The sequence below is a fragment of the Odocoileus virginianus genome, chromosome 13 (genome assembly GCF_023699985.2).
Source record: "Odocoileus virginianus isolate 20LAN1187 ecotype Illinois chromosome 13, Ovbor_1.2, whole genome shotgun sequence".
NCBI classification, from domain to species: Eukaryota; Metazoa; Chordata; class Mammalia; order Artiodactyla; family Cervidae; genus Odocoileus; species Odocoileus virginianus.
This window is the reverse complement of record NC_069686.1, coordinates 39,039,616-39,059,896: the sequence shown is the minus strand read 5'-3', so window position 1 is coordinate 39,059,896 and position 20,281 is coordinate 39,039,616. Positions and strand designations below refer to the sequence as shown.

The window sequence follows — 20,281 nt, the reverse complement described above, 5'->3', positions numbered from 1 at the left end:
ATGGAATACTACTCAGCCATTAAAAAGAATTCATTTGAATCAGTTCTAATGAGATGGATGAAACTGGAGCCCATTATACAGAGCGAAGTAAGCCAGAAAGATAAAGACCATTACAGTATACTAACACATATATATGGACTTTAGAAAGATGGTAACGATAACCCTATATGCAAAACAGAAAAAGAGACTCAGATGTATGGAACAGACTTGTGGACTCTGGGAGAAGGAGAGGGTGGGATGTTTCAGGAGAACAGCATTGAAACATGTATATTATCTAGGGTGAAACGGATAACCAGCTCAGGTTGGGTACATGAGACAAGTGCTCGGGCCTGGTGCACTGGGAAGACCCAGAGGGATCGGGTGGAGAGGGAGGTGGGAGGGGGGACTGGGATGGGGAATACATGTAAATCCATGGCTAATTCATATCAATGTATAACAAAAACTACTGTAATGATGTAAAGTAATTAGCCTCCAACTAATAAAAATTAAAAAAAAAAAAAAATAAATAAATAAATAAATTGCTATTTTTCAGAAAGAAGAATAAAGATATGTGGAGAACCAGCCAAATTGTGTCTGAGAGAGGCTTATTATGAAAGCATACATCAAAAGTTTCAAAGTACTGGGGAAGGAGGATAGAGAAAGCTACTCTTTACAGAAACTGTTCATGGAGTTCTCAAGGCAAGAATACTGAAGTGGTTTGCCATTCCCTTCTCCAGTGGACCACATTTTGTCAGTCTTCTCCACCATGACCCATCCATCTTGGGTGGCCCCACAAGGCATGGCTTAGTTACATTGAGTTAGACAAGGCTGTGGTCTGTGTGATCAGATGAACAGTATGAAAAGTATGAAACATGAAGAGTATGAAAAGGCAAAAGATAGGACACTGAAAGATGAACTCCCCAGGTCGGTAGGTGCCCAATATGCTACCGGAAATCAGTGGAGAAATAACTCCAGAAAGATTGAAGGGACAGAGCCAAAGCAAAAACAACACCCAGTTGTGGAGGGACTGGTGAAAAAACCAAGGTTCGGTGCTGTAAAGAGCAATATTGCATAGGAACCTGGAATGTGAGGTCCATGAATCAAGGCAAATTGGAAGTGGTCAAACAGGAGATGACAAGAGTGAACATTGACATCCTAGGAATCAGCGAACTAAGATGGACTGGAATGGGTGAATTTAACTCAGATGACCATTATATCTACTACTATGGGCAGGAATATCTTAGAAAAAAATAGAGTAGCCATCATAGTCTAACAAAACAGTCCGAAGTGCAGTACTTGGATGCAATCTCAAAAACTACAAAATATCTCTGTTGGTTTCCAAGGCAAACTGTTCAATATCACAGTAATCCAAGTCTATGCCTCGCCCAGTAACACTGAAGAAGCTCAAGTTGAATGGTTCTATGAAGACCTACAAAAGCTTCTAGAACTAACACCCAAAAAAGATGTCCTTTTCATTATAGGGGACTGGGATGCAAAAGTAGGAAGTCAAGAAACAGCTGGAGTAACAGGCAAATTTGGACTTGGAGTACAGAATAAAGCAGGGCAAAGGCTAATAGAGTTTTATCAAGAGAGTGCACTGGTCATAGCAAACACCCTCTTCTAACAACACAAGAGAAGTCTCTACACATGGACATCACTAGATGGTCAACACTGAAATCAGACTGATTATATTATTTGCAGCCAAAGATGGAGAAGCTCTATACAGTCAGCAAAAACAAAACCGGGAGCTGACTGTGGCACACATCTTGAACTCTTAATTGCCAAATTCAGACTTAAATTGAAGAAAGTGGGGAAAACCACTAGACCATTCAGGTATGACCTAAATCAAATCCCTTATGACTATACAGTGGAAGTGAGAAACATATTGAAGGGACTATATCTGATAGACAAGAGTGCCTGATGAACTATAAAAGGAGATTCATGACATTGTACAGGAGGCAGTGATCAAGACCATCCCCAAGAAAAAGAAATGCAAAAAGGCAAAATAGTTGTCCAAGGAGGCCTTACAAATAGCTGAGAACAGAAAATATGCAAAAGGCAAGGAGAAAAGGAAAGATATATGCATTTGAATGCAGAGTTCCAAAGAATAGCAAAGAGAGATAAGAAAGCTTTCCTCAGTGATCAATGCAAAGAAATAGAGGAAAACAACAGAATGGGAAAGACTACAGATCTCTTCAAGAAAATTAGAGATACCAAGGGAACATTTCATGCAAAGATGGGCTCAAGAAAGGACAGAAATGGTATGGACATAACAGAAGTAGAAGATATTAAAAAGAGGTGGCAAGAGTACATAGAAGAACTGTGGCAAGAGTACACAGAAGAACGACCCAGATAATCACGATGGTGTGATCACACACTTAGAGCCAGACATCCTGGAATGTGAAGTCAAGTGGGCCTCAGGAAGCATCACTAGGAACAAAGCTAGTGGAGATGATGGAATTCCAGTTGAGATATTTCAAATTCTAAAAGATGATGCTGTGAAAGTGCTACACTCAATATGTCAGCAAATTTGGAAAACTCAGCAGTGGCCACAGGACTGGAAAAGGTCAGTTTTCACTGCAATCCCAGAGAAAGACAATGCTAAAGAATGCTCAAACTACTGCCCAATTGCACTCATCTCACACACTAGTAAAGTAATGCTCAAAATTCTCCACATCAGGCTTCAGCAATATGTGAACTGTGAACTTCCAGATGGTCAAGTTATTTTTTAAAAAGGCAGAGGAACCAGAGATCAAATTGCCAACATGTGCTGGATCATCAAAAAAGCAAGGAAGTTCCAGAAAAACATCTATTTCTGCTTTACTGACTAAGCCAAAGCCTTTGACTGTGTGGATCACAATAAACTGTGAAAAATTCTGAAAGAGATGGAAATACCAGACCACCTGACCTGCCTCTTGAGAAACCTGTATGCAGGTCAGGAAGCAACAATTAGAACTGGACATGGAACAACAGACTGGTTCCAAATAGGAAAAGGAGTATGTCAAGGCTGTATATTGTCACCCTGCTTATTTAACTTATATGCAGAGTACATCATGAGAAACACTGGGCTGGAAGAAGCACAAGCTGGAATCAAGATTGCCAGGAGAAATATCAATAACCTCAGATATGCAGATGATACCACCCTTATGGCAGAAAATGAAGAACTAAAGAGCCTCCTGATGAAAGTGAAAGAGGAGAGTGAAAAAATTGGCTTAAAGCTCAACATTCAGAAAACTAAGATCATGCCTCCGGTCCCACCACTTCATGGCCCACAGATGGGGAAACAGTGGAAACAGAGGCCGAATATTTTTTGGGGCTCCAAAATCACTGCAGATGGGGACTGCAGCCATGAAATTTAAAGACACTTACTCCTTGGAAGGAAAGTTATGACCAACCTAGACAGCATATTAAAAAGCAGAGATATTATTTTGCCAACAAAGTTCCGTCTAGTTAAGGGTATGGTTTTTCCAGTAGTCATGTATGGATGTGAGAGTTGGACTACAAAGAAAGGTGAGCGCTGAAGAATTGATGCTTTTGAACTGTGGTGTTGGAGAAGACTCTTGAGAGTCCCTTGGACTGCAGTGAGATCCAACCAGTCCATCCTAAGGGAGATCAGTCCTGGGTGTTCACTAGAAGGACTGATGCTGAAACTCCAATACTTTGGCCACCTGATGCGAAGAGCTGACTCATTGGAAAAGACCCTGATGCTGGCAAAGATTGAGGGCAGGAGGAAAAGGGGACGACAGAGGATGAGATGGTTGGCTGGCATCACCGACTCAATGGACATGGGTCTGGGTGGACACCGGCAGTTGGTGATGGACAGGAAGGCGTGGTGTGCTGCGGTTCATGGGGTCGCAAAAAGTCGTACACAACTGAGTGACTGAACTGAACTTCAGAGAAATAGTACTGGCAGGACTGTTCAAAGATGACTTAGTATAGAGCTTCACATCTAAAAAAGAAAAGGAGCTGTAGATAAGCAAGATAAGTGCAAGAGCCTGATATAAGCCTGCTAAAAATGAAGGAAGAAAAAGGATAGAAATTATGAATGCATGGCAGCCATAGTATTAGTATTAAGATGACTCACATTAGTATTAAGATGACTCTTAAATACCAGTTTTACCTGAGTTCAATAAGAAAGTTCATATAAGGAGATTAAAAGAAGGTAAACACAATACTTTTTGGCTGTTTGCCTAGTAGTATATATTCTTGTCAGTTTAGTATCTGATACATATTCTGAGGATAATGAATTAAATGTATTTCTGGAACTAGGAGATGGAAAGGGAGTTTGTTCCATCCACTCCACCCATCGATCAGGTATTGCAGTACTTTCAAGAATGGTACACCCAACTTCCAGGGAAAATTTTAAAAAAGAGAGAGAGTAAACACAAACAGACCTACATAAACTGTCTGAAGTTTAAACAAGGTTTAATGTGCATGGAGTCTTCACAAAGTAATGTGATAGTGACATTAAGACTTGAAATAAAATCATTCTAAAATCTCCCAAGGAGTAAAGAAGCTACTGACTACTATGATAACCTGACAGAATTAAGCCCTTCCATTTCCAGAGATGTGCACCTACAAAGTTGGGTTAGTATCATTTTGAGCTGATTCCAAGCACTTTTAAAATATGGAAAGAATCTTAAATATAAAAAGTATGAGAAACCATTAGCAATTTTTATAAAATGGTGGTGAGGTTAACATTCTCTTCATTTACTAATGTAGAATTGTATAATATTTATTAGCAAAATCTCACTTTCACATTTTTTATTCAGTAATCCAAGTGAAATGGAGGGAGGTATTAGGCTACAAACATGTGTGATAAATGTTTCCTTGTTTCCTTTGAGTTAAAAAGTGGCATAAATGCACCAAGCACTAATGAAATACATTAGTGAGCTACACAGTAACTAAGTCAGTAATTAAGCTTTAATTTTCTAAATATTATAATCAATTTTTTTTAAATAGAAAGACTTACCAATCTGCATGTAAGACCAATAATTGCTACTGGAGTCTGTGCAGACTGAGAAATGTCAAGAAGGTTATAGAGGAGTGTTTGGTTTTTGTGATGAGCAAAAAGATCAAATTCATCTAATATGAAGATCACTGGGCAACTACTAGTCCGGTCACCTAAGAGAAAATAAGAGTTTTATACTAATAAGGAGTTATATCAACCTTTCTTAAATTTCCAAACTATTTAGTACAATTCATTTTCTGATCAATTCAACAAAAGTACATTATTAACCTGCTTTGGGTAGGGTACTGACCAATGCATGTATAATTATTCAACAAAAAAATTATTCAAAAGACAAAATAGCTCCTATTGCTCTCAAGTAATTCAGTCTAATCAACCAGACTTCTAGTAGCTTTACTGATGAAAAGTTAGGAAAATCATTTAAATGATTGAAGACTATTGTTTTTTAAATTATGCAAATAATTCTTCTATCATCAGAAAATGGACAAAGATTTTTTAACCTACATAGACCAAAATACTTTCAGATTAAATATAAGAGTCATAAAACTATTACTTCAAAACAGACTCACTTTTAGTTAGAAATGCAAAGTAAATCTTCCCCTGGAAATAATTTTTATAAACAATAGTAACACTATGAAGTTTAACCAAAGCTACTTTAATTCCTACTAATGACAATTTCAATATTTCAAAAATAGGGAAAACTTCCACGTGACTCTGGATTCATTTTTCTCACTAAAACAATGGAAAGTGCTTTAGGAGAACAAGTACTATTTCCTTAAGGTCAAAGGCTTTATATCTGCATAAACAAGTGAAAAAACCTGGTAATGAACAGGTTGATTAATAATTATTTTAATTATTATTATCAGATATTATAGTTTGGATAATATGTCTAAAACATAATAAAACATATACATTAATCTAAAAGACATGAAAACCACAAGTACCACTGAGAAGTCTAGACACAGACCTACATAATACAGAAACTTCATTTTTGATAAAATATAGTATTACATAACAATGGGAGAATTGGTATATTGAAGCCATCTCTACTTTACGTCTTTCCAAAACAAATTCCAGCTAAACTATGAATTATAAGTGTACATACTGGATAAAAATATAAGTGGATGTCTTTAAAGTTGTGAAGAAGAGAAAATTTTTGACTATGTAAATAATTTAAAACTTCTAGTCATTAGAAAAGTCCAAACCAAAATTAAGAAAAGAAAAAAATGAGTGCAAGAATTCTCATAATAAGTATGAGGTAAACCACCAAAATAAAGCAAAGAATAGGAAAAACACAAATCAGGAAATATCAGTGGCCAATTGAAATTTGATATGAACATCATGAGTACCCAAATTATTAAAATTAAACTGAAAATATTTTCTTATTAAAAAAGCAAACAAAAAATTGCTTTTGAGGTTCTGGAAAAAAAAAGTACTTTTAAAATATGTTTAGAAAATGGATCTTCTGGGGTAATTTGGTAATTAATATTTATACTTTTAAATGTGAAACCTTTTAACCCAGTATTCTACTCACTGAAATTACCCCAGGAAATCTGGATGGTCATTTAAGCATTTCTTCCTAATTATAAAAATCAGAAATAAAAGTTGATAGCTGGTATTAATAAGTTATAATTTATTAAGTTACAATTTTATTTTTTTATGTTACAATTTTAAAATAGCTATATTTTTTAAATGAAGATATATGAGAACCATAAACATGATCATGCACTCAATATTTACAGACATGGAAAGATGCTTACAACATACTATGAGTAACTGCAAAGATGTACATCTCACAATAAAATAAAAAGCATTTCATCCTTATAAAAATTATACTAATGATATACTACAGGTGAATAAAGATATGAAATAAAATGTTAATTGGAATAATCACTATTAATAGGGATTTCAGTAGTCATTATTTCTTTTTTATATTTATTTTTTATAAAGCATACGATCAAAGGAAAAATAAAGCTAAACTACTGATAAGCTAATATTTACCTTTTTTTAAAGCTTCCAGAAGAAATGAAAGGTTTTCAGCAGAGCTACCCTGAATAACAAAAACAAGACATCATGACTAGAAGTTTAGCAAAATAAAGAATAAAAGAAGGCTATATGACTCCAGACACTGTATAGAGAGTTTATCTATTTTTCTAGTAAATGAAAGTCATTGGCCAGATTCTGAGCTCCATCTCTTGTATGTTTACAATATAAAACTTTAATATAAAAGTAGAGATGGCATAACACTGAAAATGGGATTATGCCATGTTCAAAATTTTATATTTTCTGGATAAAATCTGTAAAAATTTAATCAAAGGTAGTTTTTAAGAGTTGCTACACTCTAAACACAATCAGAGAAAAAAAGAAATTCACTGTACTTTGTATCTTCTAAATGTGTCAGCCTGTTGCGAGTCTCAAACCTGTACCACTAAAAAAATGACCATAAATTTGAATGCGATCCCAAAGGAAAAGGAAGAAGAAACCTGCCTCAAACATTAGACAATACAACAGTGTTTCTCTATTGAAGAGCAGATTACAGAATTTGTATATATCATATAAAATTTGACTGTCTTTGCTTGGATCACAGCCAATACATTTTTGGGTACAATTTAAATATTCTGGATGGAAATTAACAGAGTAGCAGATGCATTATCCAGATGTTCCAGCTTGTGGATAAAGGCCTTGTTAAAATATTTTTTCACTGGAAGTCCTTAATTTTTACTTCATTCAAATTTCTTAATTTAAAGAAACAGTCAACTTTAAACTAGAGGAGATGTAAAGGACAAAAGATACCCACTTGTTTGTCTCCCAGTTGAGAGATATCTGACATAAAATAACATAATATGTTTTAAAGAGCTTCTACATATTTTGTGATGATTACATGCTGTCAAGAAATATTATTTCCAAAGTAGGTAGGGCAAGAGGTAGAGAATCAAAATATTTGTCTTACAAACAAAGAAACAACTCAGATAATATTTAAACAAATCTCGATTTCTTAAACGATTTTATAACTAATATGAAAAGTGAAAGTGAAAGCCCCTCAGGCATGCCTGACTCTCTGCGACCGCACAGATTGTAGCCCGCCAATCTCCTCTGTGCATGGGATTTTTCAGGCAAGAATACTGGAGTGAGTTGCCATTCCCTTCTCCAGGAGATCATTCTGACCCCGGGACTGAACCCAGGTGTCCTGCACTGCAGGCAGATTGCAGATTCCTTACTGTCTGAGCCACCAGGGAAGCCCTGATATCACCAATAAAGTCCACTTCAAAAAGTCTAGACTTAAGAGATTTGATGAATAAATGCATCCTCTACATTGCACATTCTTATGATAAGAATCTTGTATATTTCGATTTAGAATCTCTGAACCGATTCCTCCTCTTGCAAAATATAAACAGGCCCATCCTATACAGACTTTCCTTTGAATTCTATTTAATAAAATAATGAAAATGATACTTACAAAAACTTTATCTCCAACTACATTTTCCAGATTTAACTGTCTTGTGATTTCCTTTAGGGCAATTTTATCATTGATCTGCAGCAGTCCTGAAATAAAGCCCATTTAAAAGTAGGCCATAAAAATGAAGGAAGTATTTGATACAATGCAGATTATTTTCTAGTCAAGTAAGTTTTTTAATGCTTTTAAAAATTTAACTAGAAAGAAAAAGTCAAAACTTTTTAGTTTACATTACTTACTTTTTAAAATTTAATAGTGGAAGCATTTAATAGACTTCAAGAACCATCTTCCTTGGAATTAGTGTTATTTTAAAAAAAGATAAGAAGACATGTACACCCATGGCTGATTCATATCAATGTATGGCAAAACCACTACAATATTGTAAAGTAATTAGCCTCCAATTAAAATAAATAAATAAAAAGAGAAGAAAATCAATACAAAAAAATGAGACCTTATGTGTCTTTATTATTTTTTTAAATTCCTAAAAATATTGTGCATAGTGTGCTAAAGTAAAAGTCTGTTAGACAAAGATTTAGTTTTAAAAATAGTTATTAATGCAGATTTATAATATATGAGTAAATTTAGTCTCATAATGTAAAAAGCTCATATGCTTACATCATTCCAATGGCAAAATGAGAACATACTTACCATTTAAGTGAACTTGTAATACATTTTCACTCACTCCTTCTACTTCCATTAGTTCTTTCAAAGCATGGTTTATTAACTAAATGATATTAAAAAGTTTATGAAATATTTAATAACAAGTAAAAGATGATAAGCCCATATTCTTTTTTAAACTATGAGTAATAGGAACAGAATATTAACAGCTGTCACTTAAAATTAACAATTAAATTTGCAGATTCTCTACAGACAGAAAGTTCAACTAGAAATTCTAATGTCTGATTTAGTAAGATGTCAGAACCAGGACTGATGCCACATTCTCTCAGTCAGCTACCCAAACTTCTAATAAATGTTTAGAAATAACCCTTAAGTTTTCAAAGGAAATACTTCTTTGCAGTAGAAGTCACATAAAACTATAGGCATTTAAGAACTTTACGTCTCAGTCAGTTCATTACATGTCTACACAAAATTATTATTGAAATCAGTTAAAAGCTATTGAAAATAAGTACCAGAACAATACTAAATGACTGCAAAATATCTACCCTCACTATACCAATTTCTGTGAAATACCATGAACTACTTTGCACGTTACCTTGAAATGAAAATCAAAAAAGAAATACAAAGATGTTAAGCCAAATATGAGATGTTGCCTTTGTTAGTTGTTAGGTAAGCAGAGAAAGCCCTTATTAAAGTACCTTAGATCTCACAATATTAAAATTATTACTACTAGCAATATACTTCAAATTAAAGTGTGTGCATGGTAAGTTGCTTCAGTCGTGTCTGACTCTTTGCAACTCCAAGGACGGTAGCCTGCCAAGCTCCTCTGTCCATGGAATTTTCCAGGCAAGAATACTGAGATGGGTCACCATTCCCTCCTCCAGGGGATCTTCCCAACTCAGGGATCAAACCCATGTCTCATGTCTCCTGCACTGGCAGGTGGGTTCTTTACCACTAGCATCATCTGGGAAGCCCAAAATATAATAGTAATTATTACTAAAAATACCCAGAAAGTGTTAAACCATCTTAAACTGTTCAATTGTAAAGCTTCACATTTTTAACTATGCCACATACTTAACATTCTTTATATTTTTGATTTGTGACATCTTATCATTCATACTGCACTATCATATAATTTCTTCATATTAATACTACATATATTTTGTGAAATTTGAAAATAAATAGAATTAAGAAAAAACAAGAAGATTTTAAAAAGGAAGTGTGATTGATTATTCTTGCTAATATGAAAAACAGGAAGTAGAAGGGTACTATCACAAAATAGATAGCTCAGGAAATTAGGCTATGTATACAACAAAAGTGGCATCAAACTTAATGAGGACAAAACGGATTATTCCACAAAGTCACTGAGATAACTGGTAACTATTTTGAAAAACAAACTACTACTTGTATTTGCAGTATTTTACCTCTATTTGTCACTGCAATATCTTTGTACAACAACAACAAAAAGCAAAATCCCTCATTTCAAATCATCAGATTTCACAACAGGATATCAAACATATTTAAAGCGTATGGTAGTCCACCTCAGATCACAAGTAATCTAAATCCTTTAAAAATAAAAAAGAAAGACAATCTCTAATGTCAACTGTCATACTATAAGTAAAAGCCCAGCAGAGAAAAGTTACATTCTTAGAGAAACCTGTCAGAAGATGAGGTGGTACTTCTCTGTCTTTGGATCAAGTCAGATCCTATCACCAGATTTAGTCCCCAAATGATAATAACTTGCTTCTCAAAATATAGCCTATATGGCATTTTCTTAGCAATCTGCTATGTTCTTGCACCTACCTCTTGATATTTTACTTACATAATATTTATATTTCCCTGGCTCTGATTTTATGTTTAAAATCACTTTAGATTTGATAAATTGTTCAAAATCATTTCAAATTCTTTGCAGAATGAAACAGGGTCAATAATAATACCTTCATTTTATATATGTAAGGGGAGAGTTATGACAGGTTTACAGCCTTCTTTCCACTAAATTTACTTTAACATCAAGTTACTATGATTTGCATGAATTAGCGTAAAACTTTTTCATGATGGGTGTGTGTGTGGTCTGAAATGATCATTTCAATGTATTAGGCAAGCATGTCTTCAAATAATAATTTTAGTTCCACTCTGGATATTGCTAAAATTTACTGTGTAATTAGCTAGGTTAACAATCATATAAGTCAGATTTTTTTTTCCCAAGACAATGTCATCTTTTCAATTTTTTATATTATATTATATACTTTAAAAAACCTTACTTGGTTATGTTATATTAACCAGCAAAATCAATTTGGATAACCCATTTCCACATTCTTTGTAGCTAAAAATTAATGTTACAAATATACTTGTATAGTTTTCTTGAACTGCCAGCATCCAGAGGTTTTTATGCTTTTATTACTATTCCCGAAAACTTTCAGGGACACAATATTCAACAATATGCAACCAGAAGAAACAAACTAGAAGAAACTTTAACCATCTAGCAAGTCTAATTTCTATATAGAAGAGTATTTTCCATAGTCAAATCTCTCATTTGGAACCATATCTATTTTTAAAATAAAATATTTGAAATACAACAAACCACAGAATTTGTTATCTTTACCACTTAACTGAAGATTTTCAATTTTTGTATTTTAGACAGTTTGGCTAAGGGTATTATTTTCAATATACTGCAATCTTATTTTTTAAGTCCAAATTTCTGTAATTATACTAATAATATTACTAACACATGATTATACTAAGCTATAATATATATAATTATACTAATTATATGATATAATAATACTCTTATCTAAGAATAACCTATTTTATATCTCAGGATACTCCCACACACAACAAATCCTAAGTGAGGAGTTGAACAATGCTTCTCAGCTTTCTGACCTCTCAGTATTGGAGCGCAGTAGGAAAAAATTAAATTATACCATAATGGAATACCATGTGTATGGGTTTTTCCATACTTAAGTTAAATCACATTAGATAAATTATTTCAAAGCACCAGAACATGGTGTTGTACCTATAGACTTATAGAATCCTTAATGTAAACAATGAACTTTAATTAGCAATGTTTCAATATAGCTGCATTAATTTTAACAAATGTACCACAATAAGGCAAGATGTTAACGACAGGGAAAACTGTGCCGCGGTGCATGTGTGCGTGTATGTATGAGCGTGTGTCTGTGAGAGAGAGATTAGGTGGGAGCTCTGTACAATCTGCTTACTTTTTCTGTAACAAATATATCTATTTTAGCCAATTTACTAATGAAATGGAGTATACAGGTTTAATTTGCATTTACTTATACATTTTTGTAAGCAGTCACTAGCTCTATTGCCTTTTTTGTAAACTTTTTGTATGCCTTAAGAGACAAACTTCCAAGATGAAAGTTCAGAATAAATTAACTCATTAACTGTTCAAATTATACATTTAGGTTCGACACTTTGATGCCTGAATCACTTAAGATTCAACTTCTCTGATGTATGTCATTTTATTTCAAGATACACAGTGAATGATGGAATAACAGGTCTAATGTACTAATTTCTTAGATCTCGTTTTCTCCTATACTGATATAAGAGTATCACTATAGAGTTCTTTGAAGAATCAAAGTATCATGTAAAAATGTTCTTCAAAAATAGTATATAATGTGTTTTCCAAAAACAATAAGTTAATTAAAACTGGAAAAAAAAGGAAAATCATCCTTTTACTAAAGACAGACCTAAATTCACATCAAGAGGGTTTGCAGAGTTACAGTTTTTATAACCTACACTTTGATATAATCTGTAAAACTTTCACACTGCTAAGAAACAAATTTTACAAGCATCTAGATAAGGAAAAATCACATATAAACTCAAACAAGTTAACTGTGGTGGTCATCAGTGAGATTCACCATACTTCTGGTTAACCTCCTTTCTAGGTGCCTAGTAAAAATGCACTTCCCTGCTCTCTCGAAACTAGGTGGGACTCTGTGACTCTGGTCAGAGAAGTATGAGATATGCTTTGTAGCACCTCTGGGTGGGAACCTTAAGAATGTCCCTGATCCATCAGGCTTCCTTTCCACCACTGGGGTGTTAGTGGAGGAACATGCTGAGGTAACATCACCATTTCTTCTGAGTGAAGACAGAGAACAGTGACCTCTTACTGTAAGACTTTATTTTTTTGGGCTCCAAAATCACTGCAGATGGTGATTGCAGCCATGAAATTAAAAGACACTTACTCCTTGGAAGGAAAGTGATGACCAACCTAGATAGCATATTAAAAAGCAGAGACATTACTTTGCCAACAAAGGTCCATCTGGTCAAGGCTATGGTTTTTCCAGTGGTCATATATGGATGTGAGAGTTGGACTGTGAAGAAAGCTGAGCACCAAAAAATTGATGCTTTTGAACTATGGTGTTGGAGAAGACTCTTGAGAGTCCCTTGGACCACAAGGAGATCCAAACAGTTCATCCTAAAGGAGATCAGTCCTGGGTGTTCATTGGAAGGACTGATGCTGAAGCTGAAACTCCAATACTTTGGCCACCTCATGTGAAGAGTTGACTCATTGGAAAAGACCCTGATGCTGGGAGGGATTGGGGGCAGGAGGAGAAGGGGACAACAGAGGATGAGATGGCTGGATGGCGTCACCGACTTGAAGGACATGAGTCTGAGTAGACTACAGGAGTTGGTGATGGACAGGGAGGCCTGGCGCGCTGCGATTCACGGGGTCGCAAAGAGTCGGACACGACTGAGTGACTGAACTGAACTGAACTGTAACACAATGGGGACACAGCAAAAGCAAACAACAAACTTGTGTCAAGACACTGAATTTAGGGTTGGTATGACAGCATAATCGAAACTATCCAGACTGAAACAGCAGTTTATAAAGGGAAAAGAAAAGTCTGCCATTGGAATTTTCCCATAAAACACAAATTGAATAAACTCTTTATGGGAGTTCAAGGGAGGGAAGAAAAAAGTGATGGAAGAGTTTAATCCCAGTCATTTACACGTAATGTGAAAAATAATTTTTGATTTAAAATATTCTTTTTACATTTTCCTATGTTACTCAACTTCCTATCTCTTTTATATTTATGTGTTCTGAAGGAGTTTAGTGATTTGTCTGTTAACTAGGCTGCTGGTATTTTTTCCCTTGCCTTCAACCAACTTCCCACTCCGTAGTTTTAAAAATAGACTGCATGGTCATACAGTTCACCCCTCAAAAAGCATAAAAAGATATATAGTGAAAAGAGCCTTAACCTCTGTTCCCATACCCCACTCAACAAATACATTTGTTGACATTTTTCGGTGGCTAAGTTGTGTCTCTCTGCGACCCCATGAACTGCAGCACACCATAAAGAAGACATAAGACATAAAAATGGCCAAAAAACACTTGAAAAAATGTTCAACATCACAATTAGAGAAATGCAAATCAAAACTACAATGAAGTATCACTTCACACTGGTCAGAATGGCCATCATCAATAAAATCAACAAACAATACGTGCTGGAGAGGGTATGGAGAAACAGAATCTTTCTATACTGTTGATGGGAATCTACACTGGTACAGTCACTATGGAGAACAGTATAGCAGTTCCTTAAAAAACTAAAAATAGAATACCATGACCCGGAAAACCCATTCCTAGGAGTTTACCTAGAGAAAACCATCATTTGAAAAGATTCATACACCTCAATGTTCAGCTCAACCACAGCACTATTTACAATAGCCAGGGCATGGAAGTAACCTAAATGTCTGTCAGCAGAGGAGAGGGTAAAGAAGACATGGTGCATATATATATTTACACCCAATGGAATATTCAGTAAGTCCACTCGCTCAGTCATATCTGACTCTTTTGTGACCGCATGGACTGCAGCACGCCAGGCTTGCCTGTTCATCACCAACTCCCAGAGTTACAGAAACTCATGTCCATCGTGTCAGTAGTGCCATCCAACCATCTCATTCTCTGTTGTCCCCTTCTCCCGACTTCAATCTTTCCCAACCTCAGGGTCTTTTGCAATGAGTCGGCTCTTCCCATCAGGTGGCCAAAGAATACTTTGGCTTCAAAGAATACTCCAAGCTCCAACAGGAGCTTCAGCTTCAGCATCAGTCCTTCCAATGAATATTCAAGACTGATTTCCTTTAGGATGGACTGGTCGGATCTCCTTGCAGTCCATGGGACTCTCAAGAGTCTTTTCCAACACCACAGTTCAAAAGGATCAATTCTTCGGTGCTCAGTTTTCTCTATAATCCAACTCTCACATTCATACCTGACTACTGGAAAAACCAGAGCTTTGACTAGACAGACCTCTGTTGGCAAAGTAATATCTCTGCTTTTTAATATGCTGTCTAGGCTGATCATAGCTTTTCTTAAAAGGAGCAAGCATCTTTTAATTTCATGGCTGCAGTCACCATCTGAAGTGATTTTGGAGCCACCAAAATAAAGTCTGTCACTGTTTCCATTGTTTTCCCATCTATTTGCCATGAAGTGATAGGACTGGATGCCATGATCTTAGTTTTCTGAATGTTGAGCTTTAAGCCAACTTTTTCAGTCTCCTCTTTCCTTTTCATCAAGTGGCTCTTTAGTTCTTCTTTGCTTTTTGTCATAAGGGTGGTGTCATCTGCATCTCTGAGGTTATTGATATTTCTTCTGGCAATCTTGATCCTGACTTATGCTTGATCCAGTTCAGCATTTCTCATGATGTACTCTGCATATAAGTTAAATAAGCAGGGTGACAATATACAGTCTTGACATACTCCTTTCCCAATTCAGAACCAGTCTGTTGTTCCATGTCCAGTTCTAACTGTTGCTTCTTGACCTGCAGATTTCTCAGGAGATAGGTCAGGGGGTCTGGTATCCCCATCTCTTTAAGAATTTTCCAGTTAGTTATGATCCACATAGTCAAAGGCTTTGGCATAGTCAATCAAGCAGAAGGAGATGTTTTTCTGGAACTCTCTTGCTTTTTTGATGATGCAATGGATGCTGGCAATTTGATTTCTGGTTCCTCTGCCTGTTCTAAATTCAGCTTGAACATCTGGAAGTTTACAATTCATGTACTCTTGAAGCCTGGCTTGGAGAATTTTGAGTGTTACTTTGCTAACATAAGAGATGAGTGCAATTGTGTGGTAGTTTGAACAATCTTTGGCGTTTCCTTTCTTTGGGATTGGAATGAAAACTGAATGGAATATTACTCGGGCATAAAAAAAGAACAAAATAATGTCATCTGCAGGTACATGAGTGAACCCAGAGATTGTCATATCAAGTGAAGTAAGTTAGACACAGACAAATATCATATGATATTACTTATATGTGGAATATTTACAAAAAAGGGTACAACTGAACTTATTTACAAACCAGAAGCAATGTCACAGATATGGAAAACAAACTTGTGGCTACTAGGCAGAAAGCAGGGACAGATAAATTGGGAGACTGGGGTTGACTTATACATAGTAGCATACATAAAATAGGCAACTAATAAGGACCTATTGTATAGTACAGAGAACTCTACACAATATTTTGTAATGGCCTATATGGGATAAGAATCTAAAAAGAGTGGATATATGTATATGTATAACCAATTTACTCTGTTGTATATCTGAACCTAATACAACATTGTAAATCAACAATACTCCAATAAAAATTTAAATATATACATTTCAGGGAACTTTTGTTTACAGATAAGTCAACAATATGACTTTTTTCCCTTGTTTTGGACTATATACAAATATTTCCATATTCTTTTTTACTGCAGTATCATAGTCCATTACACGGATGGATGTATTCTGAGGGTCATTTATACTGTTTCTCATCCTGCACTACTAATAAACATTGCTGTAATGACTAACTGTATACATACCATTTCACAAAGATAAATTCCTAGAAATGTTGCTGAGTCAAAAGGTATGCACATTTGTAATATGGTTAGATTTTGTCTAATTCTAATTTACACCACCAACAAGAACATCATCAGTATATTATCAATTTTATAGATTTTTGTTAACCTGATAGAAAAAGTTACAATATTTTTATTTTATTTACAAGATTATGAGTGAAATTAAACATGTTTCTAAGTTTAAAACTGATTTGTATTTAATTTCCTATGACCTTTCTGTGCATAGCTTTCCTCAGTTTTTCTACTGTTAATAGAGTTGTTGCTTTAATAATAGTCTCATAGCTCAAAAGTGTATTAGTCACATAGCTTTCTTATAAAAACTACCCTAAATAGCACTGAAATCAAACACAAAGAAAATTCATAATAAAAAAACTAAGAAGAAAGAAATAGTGGTGTATACAAGGACTAAGTCAAAGGACTGATCTAAGTTAAAAAGAGTCAAAAATAAATATTGTCATAAATGTGATTATAATAAATGAAAAAATTTGAAAAGAAAATAAATTATTTAGATCTAAACCCCCAATTTATGTACTAAAAACAATACTGGAAACAGGTAATGACAGTAAAATCCTAAAGTCCTAATATCCCAATCTTTACATAATGTACAGTCAAACTGTATTGCTTAAAAAATAAAAACATAATTCTATTTCTATTTTACATAGTTTTACTAATATAAGATAATACATAATACACAATTTTACTTGTATACATAGTAAAACATATTAGTGAGAAATCTAAATTTACTGCATGGAATATAGCAAAAGCAGATTATACAATTACATAGTAATATTTGTAATGTAACAGCCATAGCTGGTCTTACGTACTGAGTAAAGAAAGGAAAAGAGAAAACATGGGTAAAAAGCATGAGCTATCTTTTAGAGGTAATTAAAGTAATATAATAAAGATGGAGAGTAGAAGAGAACTCTAGAAGATGTGAATGTATATATTAAAAAAGCTTGCCTAGGTTAGGGTTACACAATAAACTAAAAGAAAAAAAAGTGCTTGATATGATAGCTACCTAGTCTACAAATAGAGACAATATCATGCCTACCTTGCAGGGTTAATGCAAAAAACAGATAACAGAATATAAATAAAAGGTACAAGGAAAATGCTCAATAAATGCCAGTTTGCTTTGTCCATTGGCAATCACAAATTCTTGAAGGACCAAAGACCACAATGGAACAAATAACATTTGAAAATTTGTTACTGTGAGGAAAAATAAGGTAAAAACAGATCACTTAACTCAAATAAACAAGTCTAACTTTATAAAGGCTCTGCGTGACTTAAATGCTAGTAACACAAGGATGACAGTAATCAAAAACATTTTCAATGTTATCCACAAGAATCATCACATGCCTACAAAGCAAAGGAATGCCAGAAATCAACAGCTTTTACCATGGTCTTTCCTGAACCTCGGGGTCCAATAATGAGAACAGAGTTACTTTCTCCATGGACAGCAGTTCTTTTTAGCAGCTCAATTAAGTGTCTGAAATGATATAAAAAGGCCAAAATCTAAAAAGCAAAGCTGAAATAATTTGCTAGGTAATACTTTTTTAAAGTAGTCCTACAGAGAAGAACAGAAATACTGATTCTCTAGAAACCTCAAGAAGAAACCAAGTAAGACTGAAATATTGAGGTCTTTATGATGGTATGGGACAGGAACAACTGTGGCAACTCTCACTCCACAGCTGGCTGCTGAGCATCAGGGGCAAGCTCAGAAAGCTCTCCATAATATCAAATGACAGAAACGATACAAGATTGAAAGTTAAAGGGTTTTTTCCCATTATGGAAATATGTATATCTGCTCTTGCTTCACACCTCTATAAAAATGTTCACTATCTTTGTTTAAGATAAAATCTGTGTATAGCAATTTCTGCAAAACCTAAAGGGTATCTATAAGTAGTTTCTTAACAGATAAGTGGGTAGCTAAACTTACTTATATTGTACTTGTACTCCAAATAGGTTATCATGTGGACTCTGATGACAAAATCTTTCACGTAAAATTCTTTGTACCTGATTAAAATAAAATGAATAAAAATGAAAACATTATATATGCAATCAAAAATGAACACGTAAATATATTTATAGCAGTTAGAGTTAGGTATTAATGAATCAATTCAGCTCTCCTTAAATAACTTGTCATCATCAGGTCTGGCACTTTCCCAAGTGGTAAAATTAACAGTTCTTGTTTTCCAGGTGGTACTAATGGTAAAGAATCTGCCTGCCAACGCAGGAGACATAAGAGATGTGGGTTCAATCCCTGAGTCAGGAAGATCCTCTGGAGGAGGGCATGGCAACCCACTCCAGTGTTCTTGCCTGAAAAGTGCCATGGACAGAGGCACCTGGTAGGCTATGGTCCATAGGTCTGCCAAGAGTCGGACATGACTGAAACAAGTTAGCAGCAGCAGCAAGTCCCAGAGAAAGGATAAGAATTTAGTTATGAAGCTTTCAACAAGAGAGATATTAGTTACTTTAGCTACATCACCAATTTGAGGGCTGTTTTAATGTATGTGAATAAATGAACACCTCATTTTGTGTAACATGTCAGTCAAGGAATAAAGGAGAGAATTTAATAATGGAATCTAATCTGATATTGCTCATGAACCATACCTCAGTCTTTTGAGTTTAGTCACTCAGTCTTATGACTCTGTGATCCCATGGAATGTAACCCACCAGGCTTCTCTGCCCATAGGATTTCCCAGGCAAAAATCCTGGAATGGTCTGCCAGCTCCTTTTCCAGGGGATCTTCCCAACCCAGGGATTGAACACAGGTCTCCAACATTACAGGCAGATTCTTTACTGTTGGAGCCACCTAGAGACCAACATATCTAAATTGGTTTAGCTCAAGTCCTATCTTTCTGTTCCTCTCATAGAAGTGAGGATTCTGGGGAAACAGAAGAAATTTAAAAGTCCACAAAGTTATTGAGGATTAGATGCAGAGCACAAAATTACTAAAAGAATATGATCTATGCCTAAAAAAAAAAATGCATATATATTAGTAAGAAATGACAGTCAGTAATCTGCAAAAAATTAGTAACCTAGCATATAAGAAGATGCTCAAATAGATGGAAGAAGTCATCCTCATCTAGGATATAAAAAAAGAAATCACTGGAATTAATTAAAATTCTTCTAAAGAGCTAAATTTTTATTTTGCCTTAAAACGAAGGACTTAGACACAGCTGTAAAAAAGAAATATCAATCCATCACATTCTTTAAAAAGATGGACCATCAAAATTGTTCCTTTTCTGCATTTGCTGCTAACAAAGAGTTTGTCCAGAGACAAAAACCTTAGGAGGTTATCTCAGATTTAGCTCCATCAGCAGACTGATGATGAACAAGAAGCTGCCAAGTTTATTTGCTTCCTGCAGACTGAAGTATGCAGTATGGGAGTGACCCTTCATGTAT

General features: G+C 34.9%; 1 protein-coding gene and 1 pseudogene across 8 annotated transcripts in view; one reads left to right on the top strand and one right to left on the bottom strand.

Annotated features, from left to right (window-relative positions):
* Nucleotides 1-20,281, bottom strand: part of ORC4 (origin recognition complex subunit 4) — an 82,645-nt gene that overhangs the window by 23,594 nt on the left and 38,770 nt on the right. For 6 of the 8 annotated variants that reach the window (XM_070476244.1, XM_020880150.2, XM_020880151.2 and 3 more), the window contains 6 exons: nt 18,813-18,889; nt 18,272-18,362; nt 9,051-9,126; nt 8,406-8,491; nt 6,950-6,998; nt 4,952-5,103 (listed from right to left, as the gene is read on the bottom strand). In XM_070476244.1, the coding sequence (XP_070332345.1) occupies nt 4,952-5,103; nt 6,950-6,998; nt 8,406-8,491; nt 9,051-9,126; nt 18,272-18,362; nt 18,813-18,889 (531 nt within the window). Of the gene's footprint in view, nt 1-4,951; nt 5,104-6,949; nt 6,999-8,405; nt 8,492-9,050; nt 9,127-18,271; nt 18,363-18,812; nt 18,890-20,281 lie in introns of those variants that run through there. The other 2 variants (XM_070476246.1, XM_070476245.1) reach the window with 2 other exon arrangements.
* On the top strand, nt 4,151-4,327 carry LOC139038117 (U2 spliceosomal RNA; annotated as a pseudogene).